Raw genomic sequence first — 20333 nt, forward strand, 5'->3', positions numbered from 1 at the left:
GGTATACAGATATAGATATGACATCATACTGCAATTATTGTTTTGCAATCTGCCTTTTTTTAAAGTCAGTAAACTCTACCTTTCCATTTCAGTAAATTTCATTTCATCTAAATATCTGGATCACATTCATATTTCCCTAGTTGTCCAAAGATATCCTTTAGAGTAGGTTTATCTAAATTAGCATCTCATCTAGGTCCAGGCATCGCATCAGGTTGTTAAACTAAGTTCCTTAAGTCTCTCTGATCCATGAGACCCCCCCTGATCCCTCCACCTGCCAACCCCCTTTTTACATGACACTTATATACTTATTGTATCCTCTTCTCTTGATGTATGTGTGTGTGTGCGGGGGTGGTGGTGGTGGTGGAGCCAGTTATTCGCTCAAAAGTCTGAGCCAGTTATCTTACAGAATGTCTCATTTTCTGGATATGAAAATAGGGATGATCAGTGTGTTTTAGAGACCTTCTTATTATTTCAGAATAATGCCTAATAGGGAAATTAAAAAAAATTTTTTTTTGGCTGTGTTGGGTCTTCGTTGCTGCACTCAGGCTTTCTCTAGTTGCAGCAGGTGGGGGGCTACTCTTCGTTGCGGTGAGTGGGCTTCTCATTGTGGTGGCTTCTCTTGTTGTGGAGCATGGGCTCTAGGCAGGCTTCAGTAGTTGCAGCATGTGGGCTCAGTAGTTGCAGCACGTGGGCCCTAGAGAGCGCAGGCTCCAGTAGTTGTGGCTCGTGGGCTCTAAAGCACAGGCTTAGTAGTCGTGGTGCACTGGCTTACTTGTCCCACAGCGTGTGGGATCTTCCCAGACCAAGATCGAACCCGTGTCCCCTGAACTGGCAGGCAGATTCTTAACCACTGCGCCACCAGGGAAGTCCTTAGAATTTTTAAACTGAAACTTTGTCAGTCCTCAAACCTTCCTGTTCCTGTGTAAGTGAGACACTGACATAAGATGTCTGTTCAGGAGCACAAAGTCTGAAGTCTGGTCTTAGGTCTAAAAGCCATGCCTGTGTATTTCATCTGACAAGTTTCTATATACAGAGCTATTAGCAGTGAGCCGGGCATCGGTGGCCTGACTATGTTCATGGTGCTCTGGGCAGGTCATAGCTGTCTCTCCTGGCGCTGGAACCTTTGACCACTCCCCTCTCCTGCAAGCCAGGTTCCCCTGGCACCCTGTGTGAAACTCTTCTGTAGCACTATTCACACAGTTCTGTAATTAACGTTTGTCTTTGTCTCTGGCTGGACTGATAGTGCTTTGTACTCAGACATATCCTTGTATTCATCTTGGTATTCAAACATATCCTTGGCACAAAAGAGACCTTTCATGTTTGATGAATGAATGAGTTATTGGGCTCGTTAACAGTTTCAGCTCTTTCGGGATGGGGGGACTCAAATATCATAGGCTTGAGATGCAGTTTTACTTTTTTCCTTTCTGTTTTCCTTGTTTCAGAAGTTGAGGTAGGTTATTTAAATCTGAGTCAGCACTAGGTGTGGACCCTGACAAGTGCTGTGCTGAGGAAGATTCAGTCACATTGTTGAATAAGAGGCTACCTCTTGGTGGGTTTGGGCTTATGGATTGTTTTAAATGCATTTAGTTCGGGATGATCCCATTACCTCCTGTTGCTTGCGTTTCCTTGATCACAGCTGGAGCTGTGTTTGGGGAAATATCTGGGAGGGTTTCCCGAACCTTCCACAAGTCTGAGCCTAGATTTAGATAGTAGATAAGAGGACCTTACATTGCAGCTTCTCTTCAGCTGCAGACTAACTTTTTTTTTTCCTCTTCAACCCAGCCTTCATGATGTACTTAACAATCTGAGATCAAAATATAACAAGCAGGTAAAGCAGTTTCAGGAGGAGAACCAGTCCCTAACCTCAGACTACAAATGCCTTGTGATGCAATTCAAGGAGGTGCAGAAAGCCATGAGGTATTTCAGGGACGTGGGTCCCAAGGCACGTGCCCTAGAATAGAGGTTGCAGGGATAGAGCTGGTAGTGGCGGTGATTTCATCAGACTTTGATATCACCTGCTTCTTGGGAGCTGGACCAGGGCACCAGAGAATCCTTTGTGCTGTCTTTCCTGTCCCTTTACTTGCATGTCACCTGCCTTGTTCTCACAGGTGAGAATCAGGGATTAGGCCAGGCTCAGGGTTTCCCACAGCTCTGCCTCGGTTCTCGCCCTGCTGCTAATTGGGGGTGGGGACGGAGGCTGGCCTGGCACTGGAATCAGCTGTCCACGGTCAATAACTCTCCTTCACAGGCATTTCGCTCTCATTGATGACAAGCAGTTTCGGGAGATTTGGCTGATGAATGAAGAGGAGGCAAAAGATCTGATAAGCAGAGCCTTTGATGTAGACAGGATCATCCATACCCATCACCTGGGGCTCCCCTGGACAGCACCTGACTTCTGGTTCCTGAAGAATGTGGGACCAATTTCTCAGCAGCAGCTGAAGTCGGCCACACAAATCTTAGAGGAAGTACTGATGGAAGCAGGTGACCAGAACAGAGTCATAGCATCTTCGAGCTGGAGTGGAGGGGCCCTCTGAGAACATCGGGTCAACCCACTCCTTTTACAGATAAGGGAACTGAAAGCAGTTCCCTTATCTGGGGGTTAAGGTTTCATAGCTTAAGAGGTCCAGAGAGCATGACTGGTTGATATGACTTTTAAGTTTCCTCTAATTTATAGCTTTACCTTCTCCCCTGTATTATAAACTGGTAGTTAGATCTAGAAGCTTGTTCAGATTCAAGTTCACTTTATTTTTCCTATATACACTGTTGCCTACCTCCACTGGGATAAACTGATGCCAAGTTGTCTCCCTTTGTGATGTGAGCAACCATTGATAACCATTGTCTAAGATCCATTAACTGCATTAGGGATTGCAAAATGGTGCTCTAAGTTCTATCATTCTGCCTTCATTTATTAGCTGGAACCCTTCTGAAAAGAGAATCTTCTCCCCATCAGCTATTTGCTACCCTGAGGTACAGTTTGTACAGGAAAAGCAGGATAGTGCTTAGTCTTTTTTCTGTTTACCAGTCTTCAGAATAAATAGACTGGGGCTCTAGCATCTTCTAAAGGTGACCAATGAGGTTTTATTTAAATTTTTCCTTATGAACACGTGGGTTTAAACAAATATGATGTTTCTTTTTACTACAGTTATCATCCTTACTAAATGCTCAACTTATTCCATCTTTGGCCAGCGGGAATCTTTTCATGTCAGCTTCTGGGTCCTTTCGACACAACCCCAGCAGTCTTTGTTTTTTGGGGTTTTTTTACAACTTTATTGGAGTATAATTGCTTCACAGTGGTGTGCTAGTTTCTGCTTTATAACAAAGTGAATCAGTTATACATATACATCCCCCGGCAGTCTTTGATAGCTTCATGGCTTTCCACAATGACCAGATGTTCCAGGCTCACATTACGCTTTTCCTGCTTCAAGTCTGGAATCAGCCATTCCTCCAAGGAGACTTTGTCCTTTTAAGTAGGGAATGGCATTTTGAAACCATAGTCTGGGTGCTGGAGGGCTCACTGTTTTGATTGGTCATTGTTTCCAGGCCTTCTCTGTGGGTGAGCCGAGGTAGGATTATGTTTTAAAGATAAACATAAAATAAATCATGTATTTATGATACATGATTTATTTTATCTTTAAAACATAATCCTAATACTTCCTAATCATCAGGATGCCAGGATTTTTTACTTAACCTTATCAAAGTGTATCTCCTTTCTCCTGACTTGAAAATCTTGGTACTCAGTGCCTTCAAAATAATTACTCATATACTTTTTTACAGTACCACAAAATAGTCTCAGAATAAAAGAGCAACCCTACCACTAACAAATGATTACTAAAAAGAGTTTAAACTTTCTTTGCAGTTCTTTTTGTTCTTAGGATACAACCTACTAGGGATGTACAGACAGATTACTGTCTTTTAAAATCACTTGGAATGGTTTCTATGTGGTTATGTCACTAACTGTATACATGCTTAGGTCTTTTTGTTTCATTTTAGTTTTGATTGTTAGTGATTGCTCTTTTACAATTGAATTTTGTTTTATAATTATGTAAAATATTTACGTTTCCAAAGTCAAATGTACAAAAAAGTTATACTCAATAAAGTATAGCTTTTATCCTCTTTTGTCCCTCTCCTATAGGTAACTATTTAATAATTTATGGTTTATCCTTCTGTTACTTTTTTTTTTTTTTTTTTCTTTTGCGGTACACGGGCCTCTCACTGTTGTGGCCTCTCCCGTTGCGGAGCACAGGCTCCGGACGCGCAGGCTCAGTGGCCATGGCTCACGGGCCCAGCCGCTCCGCGGCATGGGGGATCTTCCCGGACTGGGGCACGAACCCGTGCCCCCTGCATCGGCAGGCGGACTCTCAACCACTGCGCCACCAGGGAAGCCCCTTCTGTTACTTTTTAAAATTCTAAACAAATGTGTATATCTTTATATAAACCAATTTTTAGGTAAATGAGAACATATGCTTTTCTCCACCTTGCTTTCTTCACGTACAATATATTCTGGAGATGAGTCTATACTAGGAAGAAGAAATACTCTTCATTCCTTTTTTATCTGGTGCTCTATTGAGTGACTGGGCTATAATTATTCAAATAGTCCTCTGTTGATGGTTATTTGGGATATTTCCAGTTTTCTTTGCGTTTTTGCTATTATAATATTGCTGTAATACATAGCTTTGTGCATTTGTGTTTTCATGTTTTTGCCTGTGAATAGTTGGGATATTTCCCTAGAAGTAGGCTCACTGGATCAAAGGGTAAATGCCTCTGTAATTTTTCTGGGTATTGCTCCATAGGGGTGGTACCATTTTGCATTCCACCAGCAATTTGCTCTTGTACTTTTCAAAATCTTTTCATATATATTATCTTATTTTACCTTTTGAGCAAGTAGTAAAACCTGGGCAGTACAATGATTTTTATTACTATTTTCAGATGAGGGATGTATAGCATAAAACACTTAAAGTTTTAAAATTTTAATTAAGAAAAATTTTGCTCTTTCTATCAGCTACCAGTTCTTGCTGATATTATTCTTCTGCGAGGCAGCTACTTTTCCTACATTTTCATGGGCTGCTTCTAATCTTCTGCAGGTTTAGAAACCATATGGTGGATGTGTTAGATTTATCTCTCAAATAATAAATAGGTTCACAGTCTCCCTACCACTTCCTGGTCAAGGCTGGATTTTGAGTATGATGTTTCCAGGTAGATGAAGCTGGGGAGAGTGAGGCTTTATAGGCTGGCCAAGAGCGGCAGAATTCTCTGGATAGTCTCTTATTTCGACTCCCAACCTCCCTTTTTGTTTTCCCCACATGATAGGCTTTCTTCAGCTAAAGAAACTTGCTAGTGCCTTAAAGAGGCCTTTTAAGGCATACATTTTCTCAAGGAAAGCCGTTTGACTGTTCCTCAAAGTGAAGCAGGCCAAGAAGTCACCTTCTCTTTCTTTCTCTCTCTCTTCTCTCTATGCCCCTCTGCAGAAGAGGAGGGGGCAGAAGAGGCTGCCTCAGAACCAGAGTCGTACCTGGACCTGCCAAAGCAAGTGTCAGCGAAAACCACCAGGAAGATCCTGATGCTCCTGTGTGACGAGTCGGTGAGGCTGGGCTCCTGGTGGGTGGCTTTGCCGACTTTCTGCCCTTCTTTTTTTTTTTTGCGGCACGCGGGCCTCCCACCGCTGCGGCCTCTCCCGTTGCAGAGCACAGGCCCCGGACGCGCAGGCTCAACGGCCACGGCTCACGGGCTCAGCCGCTCTGCGGCATGTGGGATCCTCCCGGACCGGGGCACGAACCCGTGTCCTCCGCATCGGCAGGCGGACCCCCAACCTCTGTGCCACCAGCGAAGCCCCTTTCTGCCCTTCTTGAGGGCTGCTTTTGATGACACTGGACGGGCCAGAGGTGATCTGGAGGCAGGAGTGGGCCGGCCCTCAGGATGGTGCTGGGGGCGGCCCCTGGGCTTCGTGGGGTCGCAGAGAGGCTGTCGTGCTCCAGAGCTGACCTGGCTGGTCAACAGGCCCTACCTTAGTGGTCAGCAAGCCTGGCCCAGGCCAGCCAACGGGCTCCTGCTAATTAAAAAAAAAAGCTGAACAATTGCTCACCTGCGAGAGAAAGGGCACCGGTCTCGCCTGCGTGCATCCACCTGACGAGTAGCATGGCCACAGCCGACGGTGGCCTTTCTCTGGGAGCTGAGTCTGCAATTACTCTGGGGGTGTTAGGCCTTGGATATCTTCACTGTATATTAGCAAAACTAATTGGTGTAAAGGCCTCGTTGGAGCTGGTTCAGCTAGAAGTCTTATTGTACCCAAACAGAATTGGTGTTTATGCAGATTTTCATTTCTGAGATGGGAAGGAGGTATACCAAAGACTGGCAGCCTCCAGTCCACTTGGGACTGTCCTTGGGCACGGGGTTGGGGGGCTCCTGCTACCGAGGGCAGCTCCAGCTGAAGGAGGTGGCAGGCGGGTGCTCCCCTCTGTCCGCAGGCTTGCTGCCTGTGGCCACCCCTCCAAGGAGCCCTCCGCCAGGCGTTGTCCCCACTCCGAGCGGGCACCCAGTCTTCTCCCCACTCCCCCCCGCACTTGACGTGCACTGTGTTCCGCCCTGGTGTCTCCATCTCCCCCCAGCCCTCCTCTCCTGCAGCTCACTGCCTACTGCTGTGGCCGGTAGATGTCTGGGGACTAGCATTTGAGTGAAGTGACATGGGCGGGTGGGAATGGGACTGGATCACGTCTGGATGGCGGTGGGGAGCTCAGGCGTTCACCCCATGGCTTGTGGGCGAGGTGCGTCTGCACCCTTCGGAGGTGCGGGGAGCTCAGTCCATCGTGAGGATTGGCTTTGTCTCTGGGAAGGGCTCTTAGGCAACCCGGGAAGGCCTCCCTCCAAGGGCCCTGCTGCCCGGTGTGTCAGCCCTGGGCTTCTGCTCTGTGGAGTTGTCCCTGGCTAGTTACCCAGAGGGGGGATGCGGGGCCTGGGACTCGTCCTGAACTCTGTCTCTGACTGGAGATGTCATCTCCCTTCTCCTCAGGGTTTCCTCATAGAGAGCAAGCTGCTGAGCCTTCTCCTGCCCCTGGATAAGAACGAGCGTTACCTGCTGAAGTTGGACGCCATCTTCTCAGTGAGTCCCCCCAGGGCTGAGTGGGTGAGGGTCCTGGGGAAAAGACAGCCCCCTGGGTTTTCCAGCATGGCCTCAGCCATGGAGTAGACGCGGGGCTCCCGGGACTTCCCCGGCTCCCTGTCACATCCTTCCCTTCACCTGTTTTCCATGTGCGAATTGGCCTCAGAGTCGCATCGATGTCTCCCATCCCACCCCTTCCTCTGTCAGTCCCTCTCTCATGGCCCAGCTCTCAGCCGTAGGTTCTCCCCTCTGCCCCTAAACTGAGATGTGGCTTCAGCCCCGTTAGCATTCTCATGCCCACCAGGCCTATATGGAGCCGTTCCTGACCTGAGCGTCGTTCCTCTGTTCTGATGTGCGTGTCCAGATTCACTGAGCTTTCCGGGCTTGAATGGCCTGTACTCTGGGCCATGGCAGGCGCTGGGGCTGCTGAGGGGAGGGAGCCCCCTCCTCCCGGGAGTTGAGGGCCTGTTGACTCCCGGAGCCATGTGGGGAGGGGGCGCTTCTGGATGTGTGGTATTTGAGCATTCTATTTTTCCCTCAGGCCCTTGGAATTGAAAATGAGGATGACTTGTATAAACTGGTAAATTTCTTCCTCAAATACCAAGATCATCATTCACCTCCCAGCCAGGTAAGGTGACATGTAATAAAAAAGAGAGCATTTAAAATTCTCCTGGAAGCCCCCAGAGAGCATTGCTGCCTTTGAATAATACTTCTGGAGAAATAGTGTGGGTTTTGTGTCAAGGATAGCTAACTCAGCATTTCCCTCGTTATTATTACTTTTTGTCTTTGTAAAGGGAAGGCTGGCTGGCGATGAGATGCTGTTCTTATACTGAGGCCCAAGGAGTCTTTTCCAGGGCCTTCCCTCAAAGCCAGGCCTCAGCCACATGAGACCTGGGCTCACCAAGTTCTGAATATTTTGATCCGTAGCACTTTCCTGCAAAGCACGGCCCATTTTTAATACCTATCTTGATTGCAGTTGACTATTTTGAGGAAGTCATCATGTTAAAAATATTATAAAATTTTAATATAAAAATTAAAACTTGAATTAAAAAATGTTTTTAGTATTGTTAGCCCCAGGGTGAGTATCCTGTTATGCTTCCAGAAAGAGTTGGCTGAGTGGACAAAACACAGAAGCTAAAAAAAAAAAAGGACATATTTGATTGCATTAAAAAAATTCTGTAGAGCAAAAATCACTATAAGCGAAGTTAGGATACAGATGACAGGAGGGGGGAAATATTTTTAATTCATATCACAGTTAAGGACTGATTTCCTTACTATATAAAGAACTCTCATAAACCAATAAGAAAAAGACCCATAAGTCAATGGAACAGACAAGGGATATGAACAAACACCTCCTAGAAGAGGCAATAAGGTAACTTTTAGGGACTAGGGCCGCGGCAGCCATTGCTCTTTGCAGTTCGGTGTCGGAGTGAGTAGGGCCGATGCCGAGCAAAGAATTGTGTTCTCTCCAATCGCAGACCCTATAAGATTTGGCTATGTCCTTCATATTTGACTGGCTTTACAGTGGTTTCAGCAGTGTGCTACAGTTTTTAGGATTATATAAGAAAACTGGGAAATTGGTATTTCTTGGATTGGATAATGTGGGAAAAACAACATTGCTACACATGCTAAAAGATGACAGACTTGGACAACATGTCCCAATGTTACATCCCACTTCAGAAAAACTAACCATTGCTGGCATGACCTTTACAACTTTTGATCTGGGTGGACATGTTCAAGCTCGAAGAGTGTGGAAAAACTACCTTCCTGCTATCAATGGCATTGTATTTCTGGTAGACTGTGTAGACCATGAAAGGCTGTTAGAATCAAAAGAAGAACTTGATTCACTAATGACAGATGAAACTGTTGCTAATGTGCCTATACTGATTCTTGGGAATAAGATTGACAGACCTGAAGCCATCAGTGAAGAGAGGTTGCGAGAGATGTTTGGTTTATATGGTCAGACAACAGGAAAGGGCAGTGTGTCTCTGAAAGAACTGAATGCCCAGCACTTAGAAGTTTTCATGTGTAGTGTGCTCAAAAGACAAGGCTATGGAGAAGGCTTCCGCTGGATGCGGCAGTACATTGATTAACACCAGCCCGCATCGGTTCAAGGTCTCACCATTCAGGCCTACTCAGAGATTTGATCACTCAACATGCATAGCTTGAATTCGATAGACTTTTGTTGGTTAGAAAACAGATGTTTTTTAGATTATTAATATTTTATCAACCTAATTTGAGTTAGAATTGAAAACTGATTCTAGTAAGCTTGAATATCACAATGTTAGCTTTCTAATTCCATAAAAATAATTAGTTTCTACAGTTTATAATCTGACATTACCCCCAGCACCATTTTTAAAGAGCAACTTTCCAGACTACATTTGAAGCACTTTTTAACAATATGAAACTACAAATGTAAACCATGTTTAAAAGTTCATCATGTTAAATTTTTTATGTACTTTTTTGGAACTAGTTTTTAAACTTTAGATTATGTGTCCATCTATCTTAAGTGAACAGTTAATAATTAGCTTATTGATGATTGCATGATGCCTTACAGTTTTCATTATTTTTTCTTATGCAAACGTCATGCAATAAAGCAAACCCTAATATTTGGCATCCTTGTTGGGCAAATGTTTCATTTTAATGTGCCTTATCTGGCTAGTATACTCTGAAATTTTGCATGTTTAATATTATCTATATGAGGGGGTTACTGGGAAAGGAGATTGCTTCAGAATATTTAGAATAATGCCTAAGTTCCTAGAAGCTTTTGCATTTTCCAGGAGACAAGTTGTGTTTGGTTGCACCTTATACCACCTTTATCTCTGAATCATGTGTATTTTTATCTGTAACACTACCATTACCAGTGCTGATGGGGTCCATGTCCTAGTCCCTGTGGGATCGGCCTTCTGCAGAAAAAACACAGCTTCTGGTACAACCCAAGGTTAATTTTTGGTTTGATAGGCCCATTCTAGTTGTCTGATTCTAAAGTGCTCCGTCTTACTGGCGCCCGGTTTGGTGTTCTGTGCCTCTTCACCAAAAGTAGTGACAGGCAGCAGCCTCCCCACATTTAGAGGTACTCCCCAGTCTCTTTATACTTAATGGTACTCTCCAGGGCAAACAACAAGTAGGGTCTTGTGCGCAGTTTCATCGTGGAGACCTGCATCTGAGGAAAAAGAGCCTATTCTGCTGCATTTGTCACTGAGATGTTTGGGGATTTTGCTCCTATCCTACAGCTCTTTTGCATTTTGGGCATATTTTATTTCTTGGTGGAAAGAAAATGAATCCATATATTTAATTTTATTTTATTTTTAGTTATTCTCAGCTCTCACTTTATAGCACAAAAGGCTTTTGTTTTTAGATACAGTGCTTGCCACGTGATAGTGTCTGCAAGCCTCATTGATAGACTTTCTAATAAGATTTTAGTTAGCTTTTTTAAAGCATTTTAATTTCTTAAGAAATTGAGTTCTTTTTTTCCATATGTCGGAGATTCCCATAATTAGCTGAAAGACAAGTGCCAAATATTTATTTTTAAAGACTGTCAAGCTTAAGATTTCCTCTCTTTGTCATAAACCAAGGTTTTATAGTATATTTAACCAATTCCATTGAGAATAGATTGCTCCAATTCCATCAAGAGTGATTTTAATATCAGAATTAGTGTTTTCTCTAGCTATTGTCCAAATCAGAGTTACTGTAGTTCCTTCTGTCATCAATAATGTAATATATGAAGCAAATAAGGATTGAAGGACATGCCTGGAAGGAATTACCAGTTAGCTAAACCCACAAGGTCATTTCACCATGACATTTGGTCGTAGGAATTCACCTATTCTATTTCACTTTCAGCTTCCTTCTAAACGAAAATAAAAAAGCTTTCTCCGTGCCTAGAAACATCAGTAGCACCATGGGAAAAGTAGCAAACGATATTTCAGCCTCTTGGTTTATTCTGCCAGATATGTTTAAAGTACTCATTTTTAATGTCTTGACTAAACAGAATTAAGCCTTATTAAAAGTAACTGCTTCTTGTAGTTGGTATCTTTTCAATATTTACAGGGACATGCCTTTCTTCAAGTATCTCCTTTTCCCCACCCCAAATAGATTTTAGGACAGAAATGGGAAAGGTTTTTGAGTTATTTCATGCAGAATTATTATCTGTGGAAAAGCCGCACTGGAGTGGATGAATTCTTCTTCAGCGTGTATTTTAAATGAAGCGGGGGAATTAGATTTAATTTTAGTTTTAAATATTTGGGGGAAAAGGGAGGTGACAGTTCTACAGTTTTTGACATACAAGTTGTCCTTGAAATCGTTTTCATTATCAAGTATAAAGATTCACATCAGAATGGCCAACTTCACATGGGTTTCTGGATTCCCTGCTGCTGTTCCTAACCTGGACTCATAATCAGTTGCCATACTGAGGCAAGAGCACCCAGGGTGAATATAGTCACATAACTTTAAAAGTGATCAAAGTGTTTTCCGTGGTGAGGCCTTCAGTATTTGAGTGAACGCGGAGTATGTTGCAGTGGTAAGTCGGTGATAAGTTTTTCATCACTAGCCTTGTTTACACTTTTGTACACCATTGCTTGCACTAGTATCTTAGTGTGAATTTTAACAATTGTTTCACAGTGTTTACAGATTGTTAAGCATTAATTTATACAAAGATGTTTCTGTTTACTTTTATGTAGTTTACGAAGAACAGCTATAATAGTTGGTTAAATGTTCATGAATTGTGTTTGTGTGTTATTTTGATTATGTTCTATTGTCTGTTCACCCCCTATGAATTTGAGTGTCAGGAACAGAAAAATAAAATGATTACCTGGTCTTTGAAAAAAAAACCTTTTAAACATGAAAATATAATCAGGCTTTCTTGTATTAAGAGAAATACAAATTAAAAGTGCTAAAATTCCATTTTCATCTGTCAGCTTAGCAAAAATCTGCAGGTTTGATAACACATAGTGATGGCTGAGATTTGGGAAACAGTCGTGCTCATAATTGGCTGGTGTGAGTGTAAATTGTTGCAGCCTCTGTGGAGGACAGCTTGGCAGGATTGATTATAAAACCATAGAGTACACTTCACCCTGTGATTCCTCTTCTAGGATTTTAGTCTATTGATATACTCGATACAGTTGAAACGATGTGTTTATCACAGCTTATTCATCGCAGCACTGTTTGAAATGACAAAAGATTGGAAATGACCTAAATTTTCATCGTTAAGGAATTGATTAATATATGGTGCATCTACACAATGGAATACTATGCAGCTGTAAAAAAAAGAACAAGAGGGCTTCCCTGGTGGTGCAGTGGTTGAGAGTCCGCCTGCCGATGCAGGGGACACGGGTTCGTGCCCCGGTCGGGGAAGATCCCACATGCCGCGGAGCGGCTGGGCCCGTGAGCCATGGCCGCTGAGCCTGCGCGTCTGGAGCCTGTGCTCCGCAACGGGAGAGGCCACAGCAGTTAGAGGCCCGCGTACCGCAAAAAAAAAAAAAAAAAAAAAAAAGAACAAGAAAGTTCTTTATGTATTTATGTGAAAAGCTCTCTAAGGTTTATTGGTATGTGAAACTCTACTATGTATGTAGTAGAGTATCATTCATGTAAAAATGGAAGAAAAAGTGAAAGTGTGTGTGTGCTTATATGTATATATATTTCTTTGGAAGGATACATAAGAAACTGATAACATTGATCTGCCCATGGGAAGTAAAATGAATGAACTGCAAGGCAGGAGTAGGAGGACTTTTTAAAATTAAAAAGTTAAAATTTAATTTGTATTATGAGTCAAGAGGATATTTATATCATATAAGCTTTATGAATATCAATAAAATGAACACCTGTGAACTGGATTTAGAAATAGAACATTATCACTGTTGTGGTTTTTTTTTTTAATTCAGCTGCACTGCATTTATTTATTTATTTTTTAAAATTCTGCTGCACCACATGGCATGCGGGATCTTAGTTCCTGACCAGGGATCGAACCAGGGCCCCTGCAGTGAAAGCACTGGGTCCTAACCACTGGACCGCCAGGGAATTCTCACATTATCACTGTTTAGAAGCTCCCTATGTGCCTCTCCCTGGTCCCATCTTCCTTCTTCCCCATTCTTTTTCCTCACTATTTCTTTCTTTGTGTAAATGCCTCCCTCCGCATCTTTTCCTTAACTTCTGTAACTTTCTGTTAACTTTTCTCCGTTTTTCCTCTTTCTGTCCTCATACACTCATGCTTGCGTACCTCCAGCCATGGTTACCCTTGCACCTTTGTCCAGATCAACCCCTGGCATCCGTGTCTCCCCTGCAGGAGCGAACAAGCCTCGTATCACCATTGGAGAAGCTGGACCCCCAGCGGGAGAAGGAGGGAAGCCTTGTGGACCGGGAGCCACAGGAGAAGCAGCCCCCGCCTTCTCCCAGGCTCATCCACCCCAACGATGTTCTCAAGATTCTGGAAGCCTTTGTCAAGGGTCTGAGGAAACCCAGGTGGGCTGTGTTGCTGGAGGGCTTGCCTGAGAACTGGGGAAGCTGGATGGGATGGGGGCCCAGCAGATGCCAGGGATGGGAGAAGAGGCTGCTGAGCCAGAACTTGGGGGTAGTGAGTAGAAGGATGTCTGGAAAGAGGATGAGAGGAATCCACGGACATTACAATGAAAGAAATGGGTGTAGAAGTGATTTGCATGTTTTCATTCATCATTTATTCATTCAACGAACGTCTGTTGGGATCTGCTGTGTGTGAAGGCCCCATGGGGAGAACACTTTGTGATCAGAACAATGGTCAAAGCATATGGAGGTGTCATGTTGCTCAGGGGAAGTGGTCACCTCCATCTGGCATAGCAGAGAGGGCTTTAGGAGGAAATGGCACCAGAACTGGGTTTTCCTCGGTGGACAAAGTGGGGGGCGAAGGGCATTTTAGGATGTCACAGCACAGGGAAAGGCCTGGTTCAAGAATCATGACAAAGAGGTATGGCTGGAGTGTCGAGGATCTGAGGAGTGGGACTGGCTTGGGTAGAGGAGCCAAGCCAGATCTTGAGAGCCTTACCCAAATTGCCCAAGGTCTTGGTCTTTACCCTGTAGTGGACCAGAGCCAGAAAAGGATCTTAAGCCATGGGGGAGCCCTGAGTAGACTTGCGTTTTAGAAAGATCACGTTGGCGGCAGGGAGGGGGCGGCTGCTGCTGGATGCAAGGACAGTGGTAGGAAGGTTTGTCCAGGTGGGAGGGAACAGCCTGGATGAAGCCTATCCTAGAGGGGATGGAGAGGAGATAAATTTTGAGAGCTGCTTTGCTACATTTGTGGAAGAAATAGGCAGAGTAATAAACTATAAAGCCAGTGAAGTAAACTGATTGAGAGAAAGCTGGTGGATGAAACTCCAGTGATGCTTTCACAGAGGTGACAATAGCACCAGGAATCAGGAACATTGATGACAAGTGGGTGTTCTTTCTGAGAATCTTCCATGATCTGATGAACTTGTATAGCTGGGTGGGAAGGTGACAGGTGGAAAGGCAGTAAGTCTGTGAGGTGCAGGCACTGTGATGGGCCCTGCTTGGGGGCCTGGATGACACCTGGTGGAGAGGATGGTACCAGTGCCCTCAACCTTCAGGGACTTTCGGGCACCAGTGAAGCTGCTGAAGGTTGTGCGAGACGACTCAAAGGACTCCGAGTACTGGAAGGCCCTGACCACGGTTATCCCTGCCACCACCCTGAACCTCTGGGATGCTCTCTACGCAGCCTTGGAGAAATACCAGTATGTGTGTCTGTTATGGCCCAGGGGGAGGAGGGAGCCGGGCAGACAGGTAGGAGAAGGAGGCTGCTGCTTGGAGCAGCCACATTTGGCGCCTCCCTGTCCCGTGAGCTCTTGGAGAGAAAAGCTGCCAAAGGGCAACTCCTGTTGGGGGGCTGTAGTGTTGGGGGAGGAGCCCTCTGGCCCCGCCCTCCCTGGTCTGTTCCCACTGGCCTGGCTCATTCAGGGCGGGAGGGCTGCTCTGGTGGGCGAGCCTTCTGGGGTCCTCTTCCACCTCCAACCAGATAGAAATACAGAGCCCCTGGCCCTTACTTGATAGAGGATGGAGCATTCAATGGGCCTCTAACCGATTTTTCTGCCCAAAGCCTCGTCCTGACCCAGAGGGCCAAGCTGCTGATAGAAAACAGTTCTCTGGAGCAGCAGAACACAGAGCTCCAGCAGCTACTGCAACAGTATCTAGACTCCAAGGTGGGTGACAAGACCCTCCGGGGAGGGGAGGCGGGATGCTGGGAGAGGCCGTGGGACAGGAGGAGATACTAGGAAGTGACGCGTCACCCCTGCCCGCACCCTGCCGTGAGGCGTGGGAGCTTTGAGATGCAGGCTGTAATTGTGTCCCTTTGATGCCCATCGTTTTCAGCACCGGCTGCTTGTTGGACGGCTCTTAGAGGCAGTGACAAGGCCAGTGCTGGCCTCCCAGCTTACAGAGCCCTTCCACACGAATTTCCTTCTTTGGTCCCTAACAACCAGTCTGTGAGGCAGATAGGACGGAAGTGATTCTCCCCCTTTCACAAAAAGGAGAATCAAAACTCAGCGCCTCTGTATCTTGCCCAGAGGGCAGGCTCTTCCCTCTCTGCCAGCCCTGGGTGTCTGGCCTAGGATGTGACATGGGGAGAGGAGGTTCCAACTGGGGCAGATATTCCCTGGCCCCCACTCGTGCCTGCTCCAGTGACAGTTGGGGCAACTTCCCCATGGCTTGGCAGGAGGAAGGGTCTCCCGGTCCACTCCACAGGGAAGAGTCCTTTGGCAGCACAGTTGCTGGCTCTGCCCTGCTCCTGTGGGGTCCTCCACGTGGTGCTTAAGGCAGTAACACGGGGCTGAGTGTAGGTCCTCTGTCATCAGCTGAGGCCAGTCACACGCCCACGCACTGGAGATGTGTGGCCCGTGAGGTCTCAGGCCCCAGGCCACACCTGAGGGGGTGATGCGGTGAGCCGGGGGGTCATGATGGCCTCTTGGCCCGAGACAGGACTCAGACGTTTGGGAACCGTATGGTCCATACTTCCTTCGAGGCCACTGTGGACAGGAGGATGGGGAGGAGGGGGGAAGCACAGGGCCACACTGGGGCTATAGGGTGGGCAGGTGAAGAGCGGAGGGGCGGGCTCAAGAGAATGGAGCGGAAGGGAAGGTTAAGACCATTACCAGAGCCTGACGAGCTGGAGCAGAAGCCAGACGAGGAGCCCGGGGCTTGGCTTCTGAGGAAGGCAGGCTGCGGGCTTTCCCAGGCAGCCGCAAGTGTCTGGGGGCGGAAGTGCTCTCAGGGATTTGGAGGCCTGTGGCAGGGGGACCCTGGGGGAAGTGTCATGACCTTTCCTCTTTTCCAGATAAACTCTGAACTGCAAGTTCCTCTGATTCAGGTGTTCCGGGTCCCCACAAAATAGAGCCAGACCTCGAGAGGCTGTCACGTTAGGGCCCACACTGGTATCGGCGTTGGTGCCACAGGTGGCATCTCCTGGGGAGCTGCCTGGGCCCACTCCCTGAGTTTTCCAGAGCTGCTGTTGTCGGGCCTGTCAAGATAACGTGACAAGAGGAGTTACTTGTATCCTGCAGGCATGATTAAAGTCTTTAAAGAGTTGTGTCTGAATCTCTTTAAAGGGGTCAGGTGAGACACGGGCCCCTATCTCCACCTCTGTGTCACGAGGGGACTTTGTCTCCAGCCTTGGACTGTGGTTTGACAACAGGCTTGTAGCTGTGGGACAGGGCCCGTGGCACGGGGCTCCCTTCTTGCTTTTGGGAGAAATTGGTGTCTGCAGGTGGCGGGTGGAGCTTTGGGTCATTTCAGGGTCTGTGCCTGCAGACTGTCCTTGGGCCTGCAGGACACTTTAGTGAGCTTTTGGGGCCCCTGGGTCCAGCCTGCGGTGCCCCCTGGGCTGTGGTGTGAGGCTCTTCCTATGGGCAGCCTGGGCAGACAGCCCTGTACCTTAGGCCCACCTTGAACCCTGGGCCACAAGGTCCCCCAAAGGGTTAGGGGCCCATCCTGTACTGAGTTTGCCAGCCAACCCTGCACCCCGCCCCCCATCAGTCCCCCCACTTGGACAACTGCAGACTTGTCAGCTCAGTGTTTCATTTCTTTTATTAAGAGAAAAATCACCACTCGAGAAAGGAAAAACAGCTAAGAGAAACCCAGCTCACACAGGCAGGGGGGCAGCACTTCAAGCAAACTCCAGGCAGCCCCTGGAGGGCCGGAAGGGCGAGCCCTGAAGGGGCCAGACGGGTAGGGGGGCACGGGCGTCCAGGCGTGGACGTCCAGGCTTGCAAGCGCTAGCCTGGGCTGAGGAAGCTCTGGAAAGCCATCAGGACCCACAGGCTGGGCAGGGACTGGGCTTGTGCACCCAGGGCTGTGGCTGCCTGGGCCGAGTGGAGTGGCCCGGGGAAGCAGTCACCCCGCAGGATTAGTGGGAAGGATCTGGCGCACTTCTGCAGAGCCAAGATTGCTAGTGTCGGCTGCCCTTGCAAGATTATGTCTGGGGAGGGGAGGTGGACACCTTTTGCTCATTAACTCTTTTGAGAGCCCTGGGCACTGGCCCAAGACGTGATTCTCGATTCTCAGTTAATTTCGTTAACGCTTTCGAGCTCTACGGGAAGGCCTGCGGAGGAATTGGGGTGGCTTCCTCTGGAGCCTCAGCAAGGTGGGGCGGGCCCCCACCCCTTCCCACACTCCCCACCCTGCAGGCCCCTGGGACCAGAGGGGAGGGACCGGGCCAGCAGAAGACTTGAGGTGGTGAGGATAGGCAGGGAGGGGGGTGTCACCAGCCCAGCCAGCAGGACGAAGGCCCCTGGGACCTGAGGCCTCCATGCCAGAGGAGGGGCAAATGCCCAGGCCCAGGATGGAAGCGCAGGGAGGCCCCGGGGCCTTCATGCCCCTAGGAGCTTCTTGACCATGTAGCCGGGGAGGCTGTAGAGGAAGAGGCCCAGCATGAGCAGCCCCAGCAGCGCCAGCACGATCTTGATGATGAGCCACTTGTACCGTGTGCAGATGAGGTACTTGATGGACTTGAGGGGGTTGAGGAACCAGACAAAGGCCGTGTCGGGCCGGCTGGGGGAGGGAGAGTCTTGGTCAGTTGGTGGCATGTCCAAGGCACCCCATCCCCTTAGCCCTACTAGACCCCAAGAGGACTGAGTCCCCAAAGCACTGAGTGCTGGAGGGAGGGTTTGAGCCCATCTCTAAGCACCGGGTTTGCTGCCTGCATTCCCTGTCCTCTTTGCAGGACCCTCTGGTGCCCCATCTCCTCCCGCGGTCTAGACGGCATTTCTGGCAGCTGGGCAGCCATCACACCTCCCGCACCCTTGCAGTGATGGCAGGTCAATGCTTGAAGAGGCAGCCTCAGCACTGCAGGCAGCTCCGATTATTAGGAAGCTCCCCTATTGAGTGGTTCCTTGTATATGGTCCGGTGCTGCCCCACGTTCTCAGTGAGATCGGTGTTTCTCAACATCTCCCCCTTTCTGCTTCTGTCCCCACCAGGTCCTGCCAGGGGTGTGAGGGACCCCGGTGGGGCATACGCCACCCTCACCCCGACCTGCCCACCGTCAGGGCTGGATCGCTATTCTACCTTCTGCAGGGCCGCCCAGCCCAGAAGGGCTTGTTGAGCTTACATTCTGTTGACTGTGTTACAAAAACAACAGGGTCTATGAAATGTCAAGATGGAAAATCAAAGTATTGAATGTGCTTCTTCAAACTCCTCCTGCTCCTGGAGGACCTGGACCACACCCTCCAGAGCCTTTCAGCGCAGATGGGGCTGCAGAACAGGGGTGTGGGCGCAGGGCACCTGGTCTCTAGTCCCAGCGGTGACAGGCAGGTTAGGCATCTCTTCGAGCCTCAGATTCCTCACTTGTACCACGGGGTTAATAGTAGACCCCCACCTCCGGGGTTGGTAAAAGGGTGACATGAGAAAGTGCATGGGAAGCTCTCAGCCCAGCGCCTGGCACCGAGCTGTGCTCCTCGTATGCTTGTTACTAAGATGTTTGAATGGGATGGAGATACTCACTGTCCTGCAGGGCAGGAAAGGGCTCAGGGTTGGGAGGAGGATACTGGTAGAAACTATTCAGGACTCGGTGGCTAATCCCAGCCAAAGCCCTTCCCCTTTCCCGTCCATCTCTCAACTTCTTTCTGCCACTGGAACTGGGTTAGAGTCTGTCCGGATTGTTGCTGGGACAGGGAGTGGTGTAGTGCGAAGGACACTGGGTTGGCAGTTTGAAAACTGAGGCTGACTCCTAGCTCTACCCTGATGGCTAGGTGACCTTGGGCAATTTACTTTTCCTCTCTGGCCTAATACGTGAACATGCAAGACAGTTATTTGCAGTTCTGAGTCTATGATACTGTTCGAAAGCTTAAAAGTTGCTGTCTGTATCCTTATGTGTGCACTTGTGGGCATACTTGTGTGTGCACTTGCGTGTGTGTGTGTGTGTGTGTTCCACATGCAGCCCAGCTCATAAGCCCTAGGTCCAGGAGGGAGGGAGGAGTACCAGACCCAGGAGGATGCTGGGCTCAGGCCCCAGGGATCTTCTTGACCAGGTAGCCAGGCACAGGGCAGAGGAGAAGGGCGAGAGGAGCAGCAGTGCAGAAGCAGCAGCAGCTTGAGGGGCAGCCGGAGATATGTGCGCCACAGCAAGTAGTGGGCAGACTTGAGAGGGTTCAAGAACCAGATGAAGCTCGGGTCAGGCCGGCTGGAGCCGCAGGAGGAGCAGAGGGAGCACGGAGAAAGGCCACAGAAGCCGAGGGCTGGGGTGTGGGGAGGGCCCCGGCCAAGGTGGGGGCCAGGATGGGGGCCGACCCTGGGCTGAGTTCATAGTTCCAGGCACCCCCCAGCCATGAAGGCTGCCTGGGGCCCCAGAGTCCACCACTGCAGCTGTTTGTCTTTGGCAAACACCAGGAAGAGCATTTGACTCCGCTAGGTGGGGCCTTCCCTGGGAGAGGTGCAGCTCTCCTGTACCGGTGGCCCATGCTCTGGCTCAGAGGGAGGTGTGGATTTGGGGGAGAAGGGGAGGAGGGAGGAGGCTCCCCTGCAATGAGGCTGTGGCCTAGGAAGGGACAGAGAGGGCAGAGGTGCCTACAGAGTGGAGGGCAAGAAGACCAGAAGGTTCTGGCACCTCCTTCCTGTTCCAGTGCCCCCAGGGACTACCGTGGCGGGGGCCAGGCCGGCAGGGCACTCACTTGGGTTTCTCCAGGGGGTCAGGTTCATTGCGGGCCAGGCCCACTGGATTCTTCTCCGCCTCCTCGGCAGTGAGTAGATGCAACTCTGCCTCCACCTTGCCCTGCA

General features: G+C 48.3%; 3 protein-coding genes across 5 annotated transcripts in view; 2 read left to right on the forward strand and 1 right to left on the reverse strand.

Annotated features, from left to right (window-relative positions):
• The window catches only part of DRC1 (dynein regulatory complex subunit 1), a 45582-nt gene extending 28931 nt beyond the window's left edge, over positions 1–16651 (forward strand). The window contains exons 8-16 of the mRNA XM_082642384.1: positions 1721–1917; positions 2249–2481; positions 5466–5578; positions 7004–7093; positions 7635–7721; positions 13371–13546; positions 14662–14805; positions 15168–15270; positions 16401–16651. Of these exons, the coding sequence (XP_082498510.1) occupies positions 1721–1917; positions 2249–2481; positions 5466–5578; positions 7004–7093; positions 7635–7721; positions 13371–13546; positions 14662–14805; positions 15168–15270; positions 16401–16457 (1200 nt within the window). The 3' untranslated portion in view covers positions 16458–16651. The remainder of the gene's footprint in view (positions 1–1720; positions 1918–2248; positions 2482–5465; positions 5579–7003; positions 7094–7634; positions 7722–13370; positions 13547–14661; positions 14806–15167; positions 15271–16400) is intronic.
• Positions 8556–9280, forward strand: LOC309815855 (small COPII coat GTPase SAR1B-like). The gene has a single exon (XM_082642946.1). It carries the CDS (start codon positions 8590–8592, stop codon positions 9184–9186), a length of 597 nt encoding a protein of 198 aa, XP_082499072.1. The 5' UTR covers positions 8556–8589; the 3' UTR covers positions 9187–9280.
• Positions 16652–17931: 1280 nt separating the features above from the next.
• OTOF (otoferlin) overlaps positions 17932–20333 on the reverse strand; it is a gene marked incomplete at both ends in the record, with an annotated part of 89905 nt that continues 87503 nt past the window's right edge. For all 3 annotated transcript variants that reach the window (XM_082642322.1, XM_082642320.1, XM_082642321.1), the window contains 2 exons: positions 17932–18112; positions 20228–20328. In XM_082642322.1, the coding sequence (XP_082498448.1) occupies positions 17932–18112; positions 20228–20328 (282 nt within the window). The remainder of the gene's footprint in view (positions 18113–20227; positions 20329–20333) is intronic.

This window comes from Mesoplodon mirus, assembly GCF_964341445.2.
Source record: "Mesoplodon mirus genome assembly, chromosome: 14".
NCBI classification, from domain to species: Eukaryota; Metazoa; Chordata; class Mammalia; order Artiodactyla; family Ziphiidae; genus Mesoplodon; species Mesoplodon mirus.

Coding starts and splice junctions, on each gene's coding strand:
- LOC309815855 (XM_082642946.1), top strand. CDS start 8,590: ATGTCCTTCATATTTGACTGGCTTTACAGTGGTTTCAGCAGTGTGCTA.